The sequence below is a fragment of the Dendrobates tinctorius genome, unplaced genomic scaffold (genome assembly GCF_039654945.1).
Source record: "Dendrobates tinctorius isolate UK_male_01 unplaced genomic scaffold, ASM3965494v1 ptg000097l, whole genome shotgun sequence".
Lineage (NCBI taxonomy): Eukaryota > Metazoa > Chordata > Amphibia > Anura > Dendrobatidae > Dendrobates > Dendrobates tinctorius.
Window position 1 is genome coordinate 22,720,563 of NW_027361765.1, and position 19,594 is coordinate 22,740,156.

General features: G+C 41.1%; 1 protein-coding gene across 1 annotated transcript in view; it reads left to right on the forward strand.

The window, feature by feature from the left end:
- Positions 1-502: 502 nt before the first annotated feature.
- MYO1E (myosin IE) overlaps positions 503-19,594 on the forward strand; it is a 274,229-nt gene continuing 255,137 nt past the window's right edge. Inside the window, exon 1 of the mRNA XM_073586955.1 lies at positions 503-557. Coding sequence (XP_073443056.1) covers positions 518-557 — 40 coding nt within the window. The 5' untranslated portion in view covers positions 503-517. The remainder of the gene's footprint in view (positions 558-19,594) is intronic.

Below are 19,594 nucleotides of genomic sequence, written 5' to 3' on the forward strand. Positions count from 1 at the left end.
ATCAAGCAGTCTAATAAGTGACATATCACTGTATTCAAGGTCAGATTAAATAGCAAAAACCTGCAGACAAATTCACTTTAAGTATCATGTATGAGTGTAGAAATACACACACTTACATGCCTTTCCAAGCAATCAATGAGGTTATTAATGGTTGTTTGAGGAACGCTCAGCTATGCTAAATGCACTTAGGCATGCAAATCCTCAAGATCTGCAGCTGGCAACTCCCTTTGAAATTGCTTTCCAATGACACAGTAGTCCAAGCAATATGAAGGTTGATTGTTGTGTTGAAAAATAGCTCTTGTGGTACTTTAGAGAAATGGATGTCACATGTTTTTTTTTTATTATTAACTTTATTGTCATATTGCTGTGAATGGCTTGTCAGAATTGACCAGCCAATCACAGCGATCGCTGATGCGGGGGGGCGGTGCAACCCCCTGGGGCGACACTCAGGATCTGCCGTCAGGGACAGCAGCCATCAGAACTCGATCACCATATGATGCAGTTTGGTGGCCGGAAAATGGAGGCACCATGCCGGTACTGCTCTGGACAGAATGCAGGTACTAGTATGGTGAATGTCGTGAAGGGGTTAAATTTATAAAGAGAATAGAAGGCAATAGCCATGCCGAGAAATATAAACAATCACTAAGGGCAGTTTCACACGTCCAGATAATTCCGGTACCGGAAAAACCGGTACCGGAGCTATCCGTGTCTGTGTGTCCGTGTGCATGCGGAGGTCAGCCGTGTGACATTCGTGTGCTATACGTATGTCCGTGTGTACCATCCGTGTGCTGTCTGTGTTTTTGAAAAATTATTTTTAATGTTAACCCTTTGACTTTTAAAAACGCACATGGATTGCACACGGACAGCATCCGTCTGCGGTACGTGTTTACACGGACCCAGTGACTTGTATGGGTCCGTGTGATCCGTGCTGTTGCACAAAAATGGACATGTCAGCGTGTTTTGCACACAGACACACGGTCCGTGATAACACGCTGACATCTGTAGAGACACATTCCTGAGAATGTGTCTACGTGTGTCAGTGTCTCCGGTACGTGAGAAAACTGTCACTACACGTACCGGAGACACTGACGTGTGAAACTGCCCTAAGAGAGGGGAAATAATAGAAATGATCAATTTGCTTCTCAAATCCTGAATGCGCAATAACACAAAATGAAAATTAAGGAGCAGGCTGTGAAAATACATAACCAGAGTTGCCCAGACTGAGTGCAGTAATCCAGTCAAAAGAGTAGACAAAAAAGAAAAAAGAACATATAAAAAAGGGGAAAGGAGAGAAAGCAAAATAATCAAGAAGAGAAGACGGAAGAGGGGTAAGGATGGCGATAGGGAAAGGTGTTCAAAGGTGGGGTCCAATTCAGACTTCCCAAACAAGGTCCAGATAGTCAGCCAAAGATCCAAATTTCCGCCATTAATACTAGGTTTTGTAAAAATGATCATAAGAGTTATTGACCATAGAAGTGAGTTCTTCAATTAACATCACCTCATTTATTTTAGTAAAACAGAGGGGGATTGTCAAAACAATATTTTTTTTCCATAATAGAGGGCTACATTCTCTTGTAGTCACAACAAAGTGTCTTAATATCGAAGGTCTCTATATTTTTATAACCCCCAGCATTGCGCTCCTGCGCAGGCGTACTTATCTGCCCTGTTGAGGGCAGAGTAAAGTATTGCAGTGCGCAGGTGACGGGAAAGGTCAGAGGCCCAGCGCCTGCGCACTGCAGTACTTTGCTCTGCCCTCAACAGGGCAGATAAGTACGCCTGCGCAGGAGCGCGATGCCAAGGAGCAATGAAGCAACAGGAGGGCGGCTTTCCAAGAAGATGGGAGGTGCCAGACCCGGACCTGCAACATCCATCAGACCGGACCGACCCCACGGGTGAGTATAAAACTTTTTTTTCTTATCTTTCAGGTCGGACCAGGGTCTTATCAACAGCTTTATAGAATGCTGTAGATAAGCCCTGAAAGGCAGTGGCCATATCTTATATCTTGATTTGTGTCAAATTTATACTTAACCCTTTCCCGACATGTGCTGTAATAGCAGTGCTCTGCTAGAACTGTGTTCTTGGAAACAGCAGTACTAGTACGGAGCACCGATCATGCGGCCTCACGCTGAGCGCAGGGGTGATCAGGTGCGGGTGTCAGCTTTATGTGACAGCTGATACCTCACTGAAACACCCACGATCAGTGATAGCACCGATCGTGGTCATTTAACCCCTCTGATGCCACTGTCAGTAGTGACAGCAACATAGAGGGGCATCGCACAGAGAGGGGCTCCTTGCTCGCTTCCATCAGGACAACGTGATGCAATCGCATTGTCCTGATGGTCTCCAAGAAGACCCCTGGCCCCAAGATGGCCACGGGGTTTTTCCAGGTCCTGCATGGAAGGTGGCTTCCAGTGCCTGCAGAGAACAGGACTGAGACGCCTCCTTCCCTGCCTGTCAAATGCTGCTCCAATTTTCTGCAGTGAAGATGCATTGCAGACCATCAGATCAGCAATCTGATGTTATAAAGTAACGTATCATCCTGGGACAATGTAAAAAAAAGTTTAAAAAAACGTAAATTTAAAAAAAACAATGAAAGTACACATATTTGGTATTGCCGCGCTGGTGACTTCCCACTCTATAAAACAATCCTACAAGTTGACCCCTTCAGTGAACACTGTAAAAAATAAATAAAAAACGAAGCAAAAAACAATGCTTTATCTTCATACCTCCGAATGAAAAGTGCAATAAAACGCGATCAAAAAGACGGATGTAAATAAAAATGGTACCGCTGAAAATGTCATCTTGACCCGCAAAAAACAAGCTATAATAAAAAAGAATAAAGTGATGCAAAAATAATAATTTTTTCTACAAAATAGTTTTTATTGTGTAAAATTACCAAAACATAAAAAAAACTATAGAAATTGGGTATGGCTGTAATCGTACTGACAAAGAATAAAGCTGCCTTACCAATTTTATCACACGCAGAATGATATAAAAAAAAAACACACAGTTCCTGAATTGCTGGTTTTTGTTCATTCTGACTCCCAAAAATCAGAATAGAAAGCAATAAAAAAAAGTCATGTGCCCGAAAATGGTACCAATGAAAATGTCAGCTCGTCCGGCAAAAAACAAGCCCTCGCCTGACTGTCGGGCGAAATATGAAGAAATTATAGCTTTCAGAATATGGTGATGCAAAAATTAATTTTCACAATAAAAAGCGTTTTTAGTGTGTGACAGCAGCCATACATAAAAACCCGATATAAACCTGGTATCTCTGTAATCGCACCAACCCGAAGAATAAAATCGCCTAATCACTTAACTGCACAGGGAATGGCGTAAAAAATAAATAAAACCAATTCTTCACATGCTTACATCAGAGCACTTACATCAGGGTTTCTGTGTAAATCTCTGAAATGCGTGATTGAGACAGAACCCCAGAAGGTTCCTTACAATGAGGCAGATGGAGGCACTGTGGACGCCATAGGACCTGTGATCCAGTGATGTCTGTCTTTTTAGGATTGCATAAAAGTGCCATCAGCAACAGTTTTGTGCACTTCTGTAAAATACAACACTGAACAGAGGCCAGATGGAGTCTCGCCTGCGATCTCGCTACATGTGACACATAGCGGCGATCGGGCCCCTACTGCGATGTCGCTGATCGTGCTCAAATGTCCTGGGCCATTTTTTTGATCGCTGGTGTCCTGCTGGCCAGCATGCCTCGCTGTGTTTGACAGGGACAATGACGGACAACCTCAATTCTACAGGTCTGAGAGACAGTGTCCCAACGACCGTCGTATCATTGCTGCGTCGCTGGTGAGATCTGACTGTTTGACATCTCACCAACGACCACGTAGCGACGCACCATCGATCCCTACTAGGTCATATCGTTGTCGGGATCACTGGTGTGTTGCCAAGTGTGAGGGTACCCTAACTCTACTGCCTCATTATGGTGAATGGATCCCTCGGGGGTTTCATCTGTCACATCACTCGAAGATTTAGATGGAAACCTCGATGTATGTGCTCAGCGTAGAGCTCTGGATAAATATGATCATAAATGCTATGTAAAATGTTCCCAATAAATGCTTCAACTCAGGACTAATTGCAAAACAAATTTTGGGGTCCATTTTCTCCTGTTACCCTTGTGAAAATACAAAATTTGGAGCTAAAAAAGATCGGAAAATACATCTAGATAAGTTCCCTAAGGGGTCTAGTTTCCAAAATGGTGTCACTTGTGGGGGTTTCCACTGTTTATGCACATCAGGGGCTTTCCATGGCATCTGCTAATTATTCCAGCAAATTTACATTCAAAAAGTCAAATAACGCTCATTGCTTTCCAAGCCCTGCCGTGTGCTCAAACAGATTTCCCCCACATATGGGGTATCGGCATGCTCAGGAGAAATTGCACAACAAATTGTATGGTCCATTTTCTCCTGTTACCCTTGCAAAATAAAAAAAATAGGTATAAAGGAAAATTTTTATGAAAGAAAAGTAAATGTTTATTTTTTCCTTCCACAGTCCAAAAATTCATGTGGCGCACCTTAAGGGTTAATAAACTTCTTGAATGTGATTTTGAGTACCTTGAGGGGTGCAGTTTTTAGAATGGTATCACTTTTGGTTATTTTCTGTCATATTGACCCCTCAAAGTCACTTCAAATGTGATGTGGTCCCTAAAAAATGGTTTTGCAAATTTTGTTACAAAAATGAGAAATCGCTGGTCAAATTTTAACCCTTATAACTTCCTAACAAAAAAAATGATGTTTCAAAAATTGTGCTAATGTAAAGTAGACATGTGGGAAATTTTATTTATTAACTATTTTCTGTGATATGTCTCTCTGATTAAATGGCATAAAAATTAAAAGTTTTAAAATTACAAAATTTTCAAAATTTTCACCAAGTTTCCTTTTTTCACAAATAAATGCAAGTCATATCAAAGAAATTTTACCACTAACATGAAGAGCTATATGTCATGAGAAAACATTCTCAGAATCAGTGGGATCCATTGAAGCATTCTAGAGTTATGACCTCATAAATTGACAGTGGTCAGAATTGTAAAAATTGGCTTGGTCAGGAAGGTGAAAACAGGCTTCAGGGTGAAGGGGTTAAAAGCCTATAACTACTCTGAAAATAGATGTATGTAACTCCATGGTCTCCTAAATGTGCATTGAACACTCCTTGATCTCTTTAATGCAAACACAGCATTATCAATGTCCAAATAAGTTCAACCTATCTAACTAGATGAAAACAGATGGTAACCAGTGTTAAATAATAGATTAACTACTCGGTGCAATATGAGGCTTGATAGGCTACTGAAATTGTAAAAACAATGCAAAAATGATCCCTTTTTTAGGACTCATGCCTGTCTTGCTGGTGTATATACAACGGCAGTGAAAATGAAAGAAACTATGGCCTTTCCACATGAGATGGTGGCAACCTTGAAAAAACTCCCCCACTCATAACTTTGTGCCTGTTTTTTATCTAGTTTTGTTTGTTTGTTTTTTTGATCCCTATTCATTATTCTATTTGCCTCCTTTTTTAAAGTTTATTTTATATGTGCTTGCCTGTTTTTTTTTTCGTTTTGCGCTCTGTGGGCAGGGTCTAGCAATTCCAGATATTTTAGCCTGATTCATCAATTGTATCCTTTTAACCCCTTAATCCCATATGACGTACTATCCCGTCCATATGCCCTGGGACTTAGTCATGGCCAAAAGTATTGACACCCCTGCAATTCTGTCAGATAATATTCAGTTTCTTCCTGAAAATGATTGCAAACACAAATTCTTTGGTATTATTATCTTCATTTAATTTGTCGAGAATGAAGCAAAAAGCAAAACATTGATCATTTCACACAAAACTCCAAAAATGGGCCGGACAAAAGTATTGGCACCCTCAGCATAATACTTGATTGCACAACCTTTAGCCAAAATAACTGCGACCAACCGCTTCCGGTAACCATCAATGAGTTTCTTACAATGCTCTGCTGGAATTTTAGACCATTCTTCTTTGGCAAACTACTCCAGGTCCCTGATATTTGAAGGGTGCCTTCTCCAAACTGCCATTTTTAGATCTCTCCACAGGTGTTCAATGGGATTCAGGTCTGGACTCATTGCTGGCCACCTTAGAAGTCTCCAGTGCTTTCTCTCAAACCATCTTCTAGTGCTTTTTGAAGTGTGTTTTGGGTTATTGTCCTGCTGGAAGACCCATGACCTCTGAGGGAGACCCAGCTTTCTCACACTGGGCTCTAAATTATGCTGCAAAATTTGTTGGTAGTCTTCTGACTTCATAATGCCATGCACACGGTCAAGCAGTCCAGTGCCAGAGGCAGCAAAGCAACCCCAAAACATCAGGGAACCTCCGCCATGTTTGACTGTAGGGACCGTGTACTTTTCTTTGAATGCCTCTTTTTTTCTCCTGTAAACTCTATGTTGATGCTTTTGCCCTAAAAGCTCTACTTTTGTCTCATCTGACCAGAGAACATTCTTCCAAAATGTTTTAGGCTTTTTCAGGTAAGTTTTGGCAAACTCCAGCCTGGCTTTTTTATGTCTCGGGGTAAGAAGTGGAGTCTTCCTGGGTCTCCTACCATACAGTCCCTTTTCATTCAGATGTCGATGGATAGTACGGGTTGACACTGTTGTACCCTCGGACTGCAGGGCAGCTTGAACTTGTTTGGATGTTAGTGGAGGTTCTTTATCCAACATCCGCACAATCTTGCGTTGAAATCTCTTGTCAATTTTTCATTTCCGGCCACATCTAGGGAGGTTAGCCACAGTGCCATGGGCTTTAAACTTCTTGATGACACTGCGCACGGTAGACACAGGAGCATTCAGTTCTTTGGAGATGGACTTGTAGCCTTGAGATTGCTCATGCTTCCTCACAATTTGGTTTCTCAAGTCCTCAGACAGTTCTTTGGTCTTCTTTCTTTTCTCCATGCTCAATGTGGTACACACAAGGACACAGGACAGAGGTTGAGTCAACTTTAATCCATGTTAACTGGCTGCAAGTGTGATTTAGTTATTGCCAACACCTGTTAGGTGCCACAGGTAAGTTATAGGTGCTGTTAATTACACAAATTAGAGAAGCATCACATGATTTTTCGAACAGTGCCAATACTTTTGTCCACCCTCTTTGTTATGTTTGGTGTGGAATTATATCCAATTTGGCTTTAGGACAATTCTTTTTGTGTTTTTTCATTTAAGACAAATTAAATGAAGATAATAATACCAAAGAATTTGTGTTTGCAATCATTTTCAGGAAGAAACTGAGTATTATCTGACAGAATTGCAGGGGTGTCAATACTTTTGGCCATGACTGTAATTCCCAGGGACGGGATAGTACGTCATAGCGATCAGCGGCGCCCACGTGGTGAACGCCGCTGATCGCGGCCAGGTGTCAGCTGATTCTCACAGCTGACACCCGGCACAATGTGTCAGGGGTGGTCACGGACCGCCCCCGACACGTTAACCCCTTGCACACCGCGATCAAACATGGGGGCTCCCTCCGTGCTTCCCTGAGCCCCCCACGGAAACGCAATGTGCAGCGCTGCTGCGGGGCAGCTTCTTCCCTGCAGGCCCCCGAATCCAAGATGGCGATGGGGACCTTCAGGGGTCTGCAGGGTGCCGGCTTCCTCAGTGCCTGCAAAGCGCAGGCACGAGGAAGCCTGCTGCACTGCCTGTGACAGATCGCTGATCTGTCACAGTGATCTGTGATGTGACAGATCAGCGATCTGTCACAGGACAGTGATGTCCCACCTGGGACAATGTAATAAAGTTAAAAAAAAAAGTGTTAGAATAATTTTAAAAAAAATCGCCAAATAAATTAGAAAAAAAATTAAATATTCCCCCAATAAATTCATTTTTAGGAAATAAAACAAACAAACAATAAAAGTACACATATTTGGTATCCCCGCGTCCGTAACGACCTGCCCTATAAAAATGTCCCATTAGTTAACCCCTTTAGCGAACCCCTTAAAAAGTAAAAATAAAAACCTAAGCAAAAAATGATTTATCATACAGCAGAACAAAAAGTGCAATAACGCGCGATCAAAAAGTCGCATATAAATATCCATGGAACCTCTGAAAACATCATCTTGTCCCGCAAAAAACAAGGCACCATACAGCATCATCAGCGAAAAAATTAAAAAGTTATAGCTCGCAGAATAAAGCGATGCAAAAATAATTATTTTTTATATAAAATAGTTTTCATTGCATAAAACCGACAAAACATAAAAAAACTACATAAATGAGGTATCGCTGTAACCGTACTGACCCGAAGAATAAAAGGGCTTTATCAATTTTACCGCACGCGGAACGGTGTAAACGCTCCCCCAAAAGAAACTCATGAAACGCTGGTTTTTGTTCATTCTGCGTCCCAAAAATCGGAATAAAAAGCGATCAAAAAATGTCAGGTGCCCGAAAATGGTACCAATAAAAACATCAACTCATCCCGCAAAAAATAAGACCTCACATGACTCGGTGGGTCAAAATACGGAAAAATTATAGCTCTCAATATGTGGTGATGCAAAAACTATTTTTACAATAAAAAGCGTCTTTTAGCGTGTGACAGCTGCCAAATATAAATACCCGCCATAAATAGTAAATCAAACCCCCCGTTATCACCCCCTTAGTTAGGGAAAAATAATAAACTTAAAAGAAAATGTATTTATTTCCATTTTCCCGTTAGGGCTAGGGCTAGGGTTAGGGCTGAGATTAGGGTTAGGGGTGTGTTGGGGTAAGGGTTCGAGTTAGAATTGGGGGTTTCCACTGTTTGGGCACATCAGGTGCTCTGCAAATGCAACATGGCGTCTGATCTCAATTCCAGCCAATTCTGAGTTGAAAAAGTCAAATGGTGGCCCTTCCCTTCCAAGCTCTGCCATACGCCCAAACAGTGTTTCACTCCCACATATGAAGTATCAGCCTACTCAGGACAAATTGCAAAACAACTTTTGGGGGTCCAATTTCTCCTGTTACCCTTAGGAAAATAAAAAATTAGGGGCAAAAATATCATTTTTGTGGAAAAAAATGATTTTTTTATTTTCACGCCCAGGCGTTATAAACTTCTGTGAAGCACTTGGGGGTTCAAAGTGCTCACCACACATCTAGATAAGTTCCTTGGGGGGGTCTAGTTTCCAAAATGGGGTCACTTGTGGGGAGTTTCAATAGTTTAGGTACATCAGGGGCTCTCCAAACGCACATGACACCCGCAGACCATTCCATCAAAGTCTGCATTCCAAAACGTCACTACTTCCCTTCCGAGACCCGACGTGTGCCCGTACAGTAGTTTTCTCCCACATATGGGGTATCAGCGTACTCAGGACAAATTGGACAGCAACTTTTGGGGTCCAATTTCTCCTGTTACCCTTAGGAAAATAAAAAAATTGGGGACTAATTGATCATGTTTGTGGAAAAAATACGATTTTTTTATTTTCATGCCCGGGCATTATAAACTTCTGTGAAGCCCTTGGGGGTTCAAAGTGCTCACCATACATCTACATAAGTTCCTTAGGGGGTCTAGTTTCCAAAATGGGGTCATTTGTGGGGGTTTTCCACTGTTTAGGTACATTAGGGGCTCTCCAAAGGCAACATGACACCCGCAGACCATTCCATCAAAGTCTGCATTCCAAAACGTCACTACTTCCCTTCCGAGCCCCGACGTGTGCCCGTACAGTAGTTTTCTACCACATATGGGGTGTCAGCGTACTCAGGACAAATTGGACAACAACTTTTGGGGTCCAATTTCTCCTGTTCCTTTGGGAAAATAAAAAAATTGGGGAAAAAATTTTTGTGGAAAAAATACGATTTTTTTATTTTCACGCTCGGGCGTTATAAACTTCTGTGAAACACTGGAGGGGTCAAAGTGCTCACCACACATCTAGATAAGTTCCCTTGGGGGTCTAGTTTCCAAAATGGTGTCATTTGTGGGGGGTTTCCACTGTTTTGGTGCATCAGGGGCTCTCCAAACGCGACATGGTGTCCAATCTCAATTCCAGCCAAAAACGTCAAATGGCGCTGCTTCGCTTCCGAGCTATGCCATGCGCCCAAATAGTGGTCTACCCCCACATGTGGAGTATCAGCATACTCAGGACAAATTGCGCAATAACTTTTAGGGTCCTGTTACCCTTGGGAAAATAAAAATTGGGGGTGAAAAGATCATTTTTGTAGAAAAAATATGATTTTTTAATTGTACCGCTGTACATTATAAACTTCTGTGAAGCCCTTGTGGGTTCAAAGTTCTCACCACATATCTAGATAAGTTCCTTGGGGGGTCTAGTTTCCAAAATGGGGTCACTTGTGGGGGGTTTCTACTGTTTAGGTACATCAGGGGCTCTCCAAACGTGACATGGCATCCAATCTGAATTCCAGCAAATTTTGCATTGAAAAAGTCAAACTGCGCTCCTTCCCTTCTGATTTCAGCCATGCGCCGAAACAGTGGTTCCCCCCCCCACATATCAGGTATCTGCGTACTCGGGACAAATTGCACAATAAATTTTGCAGTCCAATTTCTCCTGTTACCCTTGGTAAAATAAAAAAAATTGAACCTGAAGTATTTTTTCTGTGAAAATAAGTTAAATGTTCATTTTTTTTTAAATATTCAAAAAATTCCTGTGACGCACCTAAAGGGTTAATAAACTTCTTGAATGTGGTTTTGAGCACCTTATGGGGTGCAGTTTTTAGAATGGTGTCACTTTTGGGTATTTTCTTTCATATAGACCCCTCAAAGTGGCTTCAAATGTGATGTGGTCCGTAAAAATAAAATGGTGTTGCAGAAATGAGAAATCGCTGGTCAATTTTTAACCCTTATAACTTCCTAACGAAAAAAAATTTTGGTTCCAAAATTGTGCTGATGTAAAGTAAACATGTGGGAAATGTTGCTTATCAAGTTTTTTGTGTGCCGTATCTCTGTGATTTAAGGGCATAAAAATTCAAAGTTGGAAAATTGCAAAATTTGCGCCAAATTTCAATTTTTTTCACAAATAAACGCAAGTTATTTTAAAGAAATTTTACCACTAACATGAAGTACAATATGTCATGAGAAAACAATGTCAGAATCACTGGGATCCATGGAAGCGTTTCAGAGTTATTACCTCATAAAGGGACAGTGGTCAGAATTGTAAAAATTGGCCCTGTCATGAACGTGCAAACCACCCTTGGGGCTTAAGGGGTTAAAAGTTGCTAAATTTGACGCAATTCCAGTCCTCTCCTGGTGTATTTTTCATTATGCCAACATTTCGGCACAATTTTGGTAACTTTTGGCACCAAAAGCCACAAAAATAGTTTAAGACAAGGAGAAAGATAATTTCTGACTTTCTGAAAAATTCACTAACCGCGGGTGCCATTTTTATAAATTTGGTACCAAAAACAGCAACTAATACCACAAAACGAAAAAGGAAAGTGACTTAAAAAATGATAAATCTGGCCTAAAATATAAGATGATTCTATACTATATTACTTCTTTTAAGTCACAATGTTTAACTATTCTAATATGTGTAAAAAGTATAAAAGAATACTCCTTTTTAGTAGCTGCGACTAAAGTTTTTGCAAGTACTGTATGTGCATCCCTAGTTTCTTGGTATGTATTCTGCACTAGGGAATAGTATACAATCAAATAATTTTGTGATATTTTTTGTTACATAATAATTATAAGAATTACAAATCATAATTTCTAGTCTACAAAATATCTGTATCCTTTTCAAACTAAGATCTACTTTTCTGAAATCAGCAAAATTGAAGTCTTTCAATACCTCCAGAAACAATGCTGGATATAAGCCAGCTAAGGTAATCTAATTGTTCATAAGTTGGTTTGGACCTTTAGGCTTGCATTTCATCATTAAATGTATCTTTTTGTAGTTATTTAGAGCCAAAGAAAATATATGGCATTGGAGTACTTACAAATAACTGACTATTGATAGGTCCTAACCTGCAACAGGCAAATATGTCAACAAGATCAAAATCCAGGAAATAACCATGTAAGGTCAGCATTAGTCATGACATCTGAGGGAAGCAATGGGAATAGTAATAGGAAATGTTTCAGCTTAAACGGTTCTACAAAAACAAAGCTGCTATGCAAGATGGAAAACTACATTCCGTCTCCACACAAGTAGGTCCGAAGTAGAGTTTATACATAACTGTTTTGTCAGCACAGGTGTTTTTGTCTTACTGAAATAAAATAAATAAAAAGATTTAAGGGCACCAAAAATTTAAATGCAAATTGCCTCTTCAGGGAAAAAGAGGACTTGAACTCCATAGCGCCATCTGTTGGTAGTAGCGATCCTACAAGTCATAATCAACCCTTTAACGAGTCCTGTAATATGACTTAAGCCTCCGTCATACATAGCAATCTCACTAGCGAGATCGCTGCTGAGTCACAAGTTTTGTGACGCAACAGCGAACTCACCAGCGAGATCGCTGTGTGTGACACTGACCAGCGACCGACCCCCCTGCCGGTATCGCTGATTGTCCTGAAATGGCCAGGTCATTTTTTTGATCGCTGGTCTCCCGCTGGCCAGCACGCATCGCTGCGTATGACAGGCGGTAGACCAGCGCGCTGGTAACTAAGGTAAATGCAGGGTTTCTAAGCAGCGCGCGGTGCTTAGAAACCCGATGTGTACCTTAGTTACCAGCGCACTGCATCAGCGTGCTGGTAACTAACGTACACAGCAACGTGCCCATTCGGCGTCGCTGGTGCTGATCGCTGGTGAAGCTGCCTGTTTGACAGCTCACCAGCGATCCTGACAAGTTGATATCGCTGTCATGATCGCTGGTGAGTCGCTATGTGTGACGGGGCCCTTAGGATAAAAGCCAAATCAGAATCTCAATTTGCAGACACTGAGTTTTGAGCTATTGGCTGTCGTCAGTGCAAAGTATGAGAACTGATTTGGCTAGGTGAGAGGCTCTGGACTGAGGTCTAAGGGGTAAGGTCTCTCCTTGTGGAGAGTGACATACCAGCTCTGGCTTGTCAAGGTAAGGAGGCTTATTCACCGTGCAGTGCTCCTCTGGGAAAATAATATGCAAATAATATGCAAATAATATGCAAATTTAAAGAAATTTTTAATAAAAACACCTGTTTAACAGTTTTAGCTACTGTAGTTATACATTTGCAGGCAAGGCTCAATGACAGATTACAGTTGTGCTCAAAAGTTTACATGCCCCGGCAGAATTTTTGCTTTTTTTCAGAGAATATGAATGACAACACCAAAACTTTTTCTCCACTCATAGTTAGTGGTTGGATGAAGCCATTTGTTGTCAAACTACTGTGTTTTCTCTTTTTAAATCATAATGACAACCCAAAACATCCAAATGACCCTGATCAAAAATTTACATACCCCATTTCTTAAAGGGAATCTGTCACCCTTTATCTCAACTATGAGCTGCCACCACTGACATCAGGTGCTTATCTACAGCATTCTGTAATGCTGTAGATAAGCCCCCGATGTAACCTGAAAGATAAGAAAAAACAGTTAAATTATACTCACCCCGGCGTTCGGTCCAGTTCGATGGGTGTCGCCGTCCGGTCCGGCGCCTCCCATCTTTATACAATGCCGTCCTCTTCTTTCCTTCCCGTCGCAGCTCCTGCTCAGGCACACTGCTCTGCCCTGTTGAGGGCAGAGCAGAGTCCTGCAGTGCACATGTGCCGGGAGAGGTCCAGCACTTGCACACTGTAGTATTCTGCTCTACAGAGCAGTGCACCTGCGCCGGAGCCACAACAGGAAGGAAAGAAGAGAACTTCACTGTTAGAAGATGGAAGGCGCTGGACCGCAACACCCATCGGAACAAGACCGGACCACACCCCGGTGAGTATAATCTAACTTTTTTTCTTATCTTTCAGGTTACAGCGGGGTTTATCTACAGCATTACAGAATGCTGTAGATAAGCCCCTGATGTCATTGGCGGCAGCTCATAGTTAAAAAAAGGGTGACAGATTCCCTTTAATATCATGTATTGCCCTCTCTAACATCAATGACAGCTTGAAGTCTTTTGTGGTAGTTGTGGATGAGGTTCTTTATTTTCTCAGATGGCAAAGCTGCCCACTCTTCTTGGCAAAAAGTCTCCAGTTCCTGTAAATTCTTGGGTTGTTTAGCATGAACTGCGCACTTGAGATCTCCCCAGAGTGGCTCAATGATATTGAGGACAGGAAACTGAGATGGCCACTCCAGAAATTTCACAGGTCGACTTGGCCTTGTGTTTAGGATCATTGTCATGTTGGACCATCCAAGTATGTCCCATGTGCAGCTTCTGGGCTGATGTTTGCAAATTTGCCTCCAGTATTTGCTGATAATGTGCTGCATTCATCTTTCCTTCAAATTTGACCAAGTATCCTGTGCCTTGGTAGCTCACACATCGCCAAAACATTAGCGATCCACCTCTGTGCTTTACAGTAGGAATGGTGTTCCTTTCATCATAGGCCTTGTTGACCTCTCTCCAAATGTAACGTTTATGGTTATGGCCGCGAAGTTCAATTTTGGTCTCATCATTCCAAATTGCCTTGTTACAGAAGTTTTGAGGCTGGTCTCTGTGCTGTTTTGCATATTGTAGGTGAGATACTTTGTGGCATTTGCACAGTAATGGCTTTCTTCTGGTGACTCAACCATGCAGTCTATTTTTCTTCAAGTGCCTCCTTATTGTGCATCTTGAAACAGCCACACCGCTAGTTTTCAGAGAGTTTAGTATTTCAGCTGATGTTATTTGTGGGTTTTTCTTTGCATACCAAACAATTTTCCTTGCAGCTGTGGGCAAAAATTTTGTTGGTCTACCTGACTGTGGTTTTCTTTTTACAGAGCCCCTGATTTTCCATTTGTTAATCACAGTTTGAATGCTGCTGACTGGCATTATCAATTCCTTGGATATCTTTTTGTATCCCTTTCCTGTTTTATACGGTTCAACTACCTTTTCCCGTATATCTGTTAACAATTCTTTTGCTTTCCCCTTGACTCACAATCCAGAAATGTCAGTGGTTGGATGAAAGATGCAAGAGTCTGTGTGGATCCCAGAAACTCACTCAGCTTTTATGCACACACTGATTATAAGCAAATAGGTTAGGTCACAGGTGAGGATGCTACCTTTAGTAGCCATTCAAACCCATTTGTGTCAACTTCCGTGCATGCTATCAGGCCAAAATCACCAGGGTATGTGAACTTTTGATCAGGGTCATTTGAATGTTTTGGATTGTCATTATGATTTATAAAGAGAAAACACAGTAGTTTGACAATAAATGGCTTCACACAAACACAAACCATGAGTGGAGAAAAAGTTTTGGTGTTATCATTTATATTCTCTGCAAAAAAGGCCAAGAAAGAAAAAATTCTGCACGGGATATAAACTTTTGAGCACAACTGTATGTAATTCCCAACTAATTTTGGCAGCCAAATAAAAGACTCTTTGGTGGAACCCAATATACTTCACTGTAAGTCAATGAGCCCTTTGTACAACATCGGACTGACCTACCAGAGAACTGGAGCATCTTCTAGTGGGACCTGCCCTCTCCTTCTGGAACATCCATAACAGCAGATATTATGATCACTATGTGGACTCTGAATCGGGGATAAACCAGTAAGAAATTGCATCAGCACTACTCATTCTTGTATGGTGTCTGGATTTCAACAATATATGTACCCGAAGGATGCAAATACTGTTGAATAAAGAAACCTAAAAAGAACCAAAACACGATACCAATACACTTTATTAAATCAAGTGAAAAACATTAAAGTAAAATCAGACAAAAACAGGAGTATGGGACAAAAAAATACACTCACACAGAAACCAACTAAATAGTGTAAAATATGACTACCTAAAACTGCAAAAAGCTGATGTGCAGAGGTGAAGTCTACAAAATACACTGCAATGCTAAAGAAAAATCCAATAAATGCCAGAAATCAAATATATAGTGGCAATATCAGTGGTGTGTCACATCCTGATGTGTTTCCGGGTGGATCTGGGATCAGAAGGTGTTGGAATACAGTATGTTTGGTGCAACAACTCCATTCCTGTCTATGAGTGTTTAGTTGCTAGATTTGTATGCTGTTTATAAAGTAAAAAAATAAATTCCAGAGGCTCACACAGGGAGAGCATGTGGCTGTATTTCCCGTTTTCCTGTGTCTGTGTATGAGAGACACAGCCTGCTGCAGATGCTGCACAGACAGAGGCACACAAATGATTTATTCCTGATATATTAAGCTTATCATATATTGTTCTGGTTTGTTCCTGAATAAAAAAGCTCTGTTGTCACACTCTTGGGAGAGTACACTGAATAATCAGCTGCCAACAAGTTATGGGCCCAGAGTGACACAGAACCCCAGAATAACATAACAACAGAAGCCCAAAGCAAAAGCAGCACAGAGCAACAGAGAAGATGTCCACCAGCAGCAATCCTGTCAAGTTCTCAGTGCCAAACCTCAGTAACCAGAACTACCAGTCCTGGAAATTCAAGGTGAAAATGCTGCTCATAAGAGAAGGTACGTGGAAATATACTCAAGAACAAGTGCCTTATCCATTACCAGATGATTGGCTAGAGAAGGATCAGAAAGCACAAAACACTATCTCCCTCAGTGTAGATGATAATCAGATTGTGCATATATACATGTGTGCAACTGCAAAGGAGATGTGGGATGAGTTACAGAAAGTCATGAAAGATCAAATCTCAGCAATAAGCTTTATCTCATGAGAAAGCTGTATTAGTTTAAGCTAAGTGATGGACATAATATTCAGCACTATATAAGAAACACCCTAGAGATTGTGGAGCATCTCAGGGGTATTGGAGAAGAAATTAAAGATTTTCATGTTGCTGCACTTCTATTAAGTAGTCTTCCAGAAAGTTATGACACACTCGTGTCTGCACTAGATGCACGGCCAGATGATAAGCTGAGTATGTTAAAGGCAAACTTGTGGATGAATTAAAGAGAAAAATGCAGCATGTAAGCTGCAGTAATGAATCCAGAGCAGAAACATTAAAGACACAGTATTTCCCTAAATATAAGAGCAATCTAAGAGAAACTTGTGAATGTTTTGTCTGTAAAAAGCCCAGCCTCCTTAAAGCAGACTGCAGAATTTGTAAAACAATAATGAGTCAGCTTAATAAGCAGAACAGTCATCAAAGGGTCAGCACCACTAGATCTGCACAGCCTCTGGATCTGATACATACAGATGCATGCGGTCCAATGAGTGTTCAAACTCCTAGAAAGAAAATATATTTTCTCACATTTATTGATGTTTACTCCAGATATACAGTCACCTACCTGCTTCACAGTAAGGATGAAGTTCCACAGAAACTTGAAGAATATCTGGCTGCAGTGTTTAACAAATTTGGAAGAATGCCAAAAGAACTGCATGCAGATAATGGAACCGAATATACAAGTGGTAAAGTGCAAACCATTTTGAAAACGGATGGAATCGTGTTCCAGACTACAATTCCATACAACCCAGAACGAAATGGCATTGCAGAGAGAAAAAACCGAGCTCTCTGTGAAAAAGGAAGAAGTATATTGTTTGATGCGAATCTACCTACAATGTATTGGGGAGAAGCCATCAGGACAGCTTGCTATCTTCAAAACAGAGTGCCAGGTAAAGCCACAAATAAAACTCCATATGAGCTATGGAACAGCGAGAAGTCTAACCTGAAGCACCTCAGGATATTTGGAAGCAAAAAATTTATGTATGTTCCCAAAGAAAAACGTTCCAAGTGGGAATCACACATGAAGCAAGGGGTCCTGGTGGGCTATAGCGACACTCAAACAGGATACAGAATCCTGCACCCAGAGACCAACACAGTAACAATCAGCAGAGATGTAGTGATTGATGAAAACTCTGTATCGCCCAAATTCCATGAAGTTAAAACAGTTATTCAACCTAAGAAGCAAGAACAAAAATCTCAATCACCAAACCCAGACACCGAAAAGGAAAACATTGAAGTATGGATAAGCTCTGAAGCCACCAAGGAAGACACAGAAGAACCAAGTCAACCTCTGGGCAGGAGATCAGAAAGGCCAAACAAAGGTATCCCAGCTACACGCTTTTCTTATATGGTCGGAACACTTCCTGAACCAGAGCCACAGTCATGGCAAGAGATGAAAAAACTGCCTGCTTACGAGAAGCAGAAGTGGATAATTGCTGCTAATGAGGAGATGAAGTCCCTTAACCAACTCCAGACATGGGAACTTACTGAGCTATCACAAGGAAAAAGAGCTATCGGAGGTAAGTGGGTCTTCAAAAACAAATATGACTCAAAAGGTAAAGTTCACCGGTTTAAGGCAAGATTGGTCATAAAAGGGTACTCGCAAAAGTATGGTGAAGATTATCATGCTACCCAGCAATGAGAGTTACAGACAAGCAGTGGGGGCGCTTCTGTACATAGCAACCACAACTCGTCCGAATATCACAGCCACAGTTGGAATTCTCTGCCAACGTGTAAGCAAGCCACGCCAAAGAGACTGGAATGCAATTAAGAGACTTCTTCACTATCTTAAAGAAACCAATTAAGAGACTTCTTCAATATCTTAAAGAAACTCAAAGGCTAAATCTTAAGATATCTGCATGAGGAGCTCTCACTCTCAGAGGCTATGTGGATGCAGATTGGACTGGAGATTCAAGTGATTGGAAATCAACAAGTGGTTACTTGTTCAAGTTAGGAGAAAATTCTATTTCTCGGTCCAGCAGAAAACAAGTGTCAGTTGCATTATCTTCTACAGAAGCAGAATATATGTCTGCTGCTTATGCAAGTCAAGAAATAATTTGGTTAAAACAGCTTTTGGATGATTTCGGCAAGCCCTTTTCTCAACCAACAGTTATCTATGAGGACAACCAAGGATGCATTAAACTTGCCAGCAGTGAGATTAGTGCAAGGACAAAGCACATTGAGGTAAAACATTACCACTTACGTGATTAAGTGGAACGTGGTGTACTCGAGTTTGTTTATTGCGAGTCTGACAAGATGATAGCTGATGGTATGACAAAGCCATTATCAAGAACCAAGTTTGTGGACTTCAGAACCGCAATGGGACTAACAAGATAAGTAGTTGTTGAGTGGGGGTGTTGGAATATGTTTGGTGAAACAACTCCATTCCTGCCTATGAGTGTTTAGTTGCTAGATTTGTATGCTGTTTATAAAGTTTCAAGAAAAAACTCCCAGAGGCTCACGCAGGGATAGTGTTCTGCCCTCTGAATATAGGGCAATATGTTTGTATTTATGTGCTGGTTAGTTGTTATAGCACCATCTAATGGTGGCTGAATTTATAGTCTGCGTCTTTAACAGCAAACAGAGTGTTGCATTGTGGGATTGAAGCAATTATACTGGGAAGAAGATGACTCCATTTTCTTCTGTGTATGCACGTGTTTATTTGTCCTCCTGTAACTGCTCCAACTTGAGTTTGCTATCCCGGTAAAGCATATCTGGTAAGATTAATATCTCTGTTCTAGCAATGCAGTATTGTACAGAGATGTGATTAACTATATAGCAGCCAGTGCATAGGAGATATGATTAGAAATTTGTGTATTTTCATGTTAAAGTTTGCATCACACTGTATACTTACCTGTTAACCCCTTCATGACCCAGACTATTTTGTCCTTAATTACCTGGTGATTTTTTGCCATTCTGACCAGTGTCAGTTTATGAG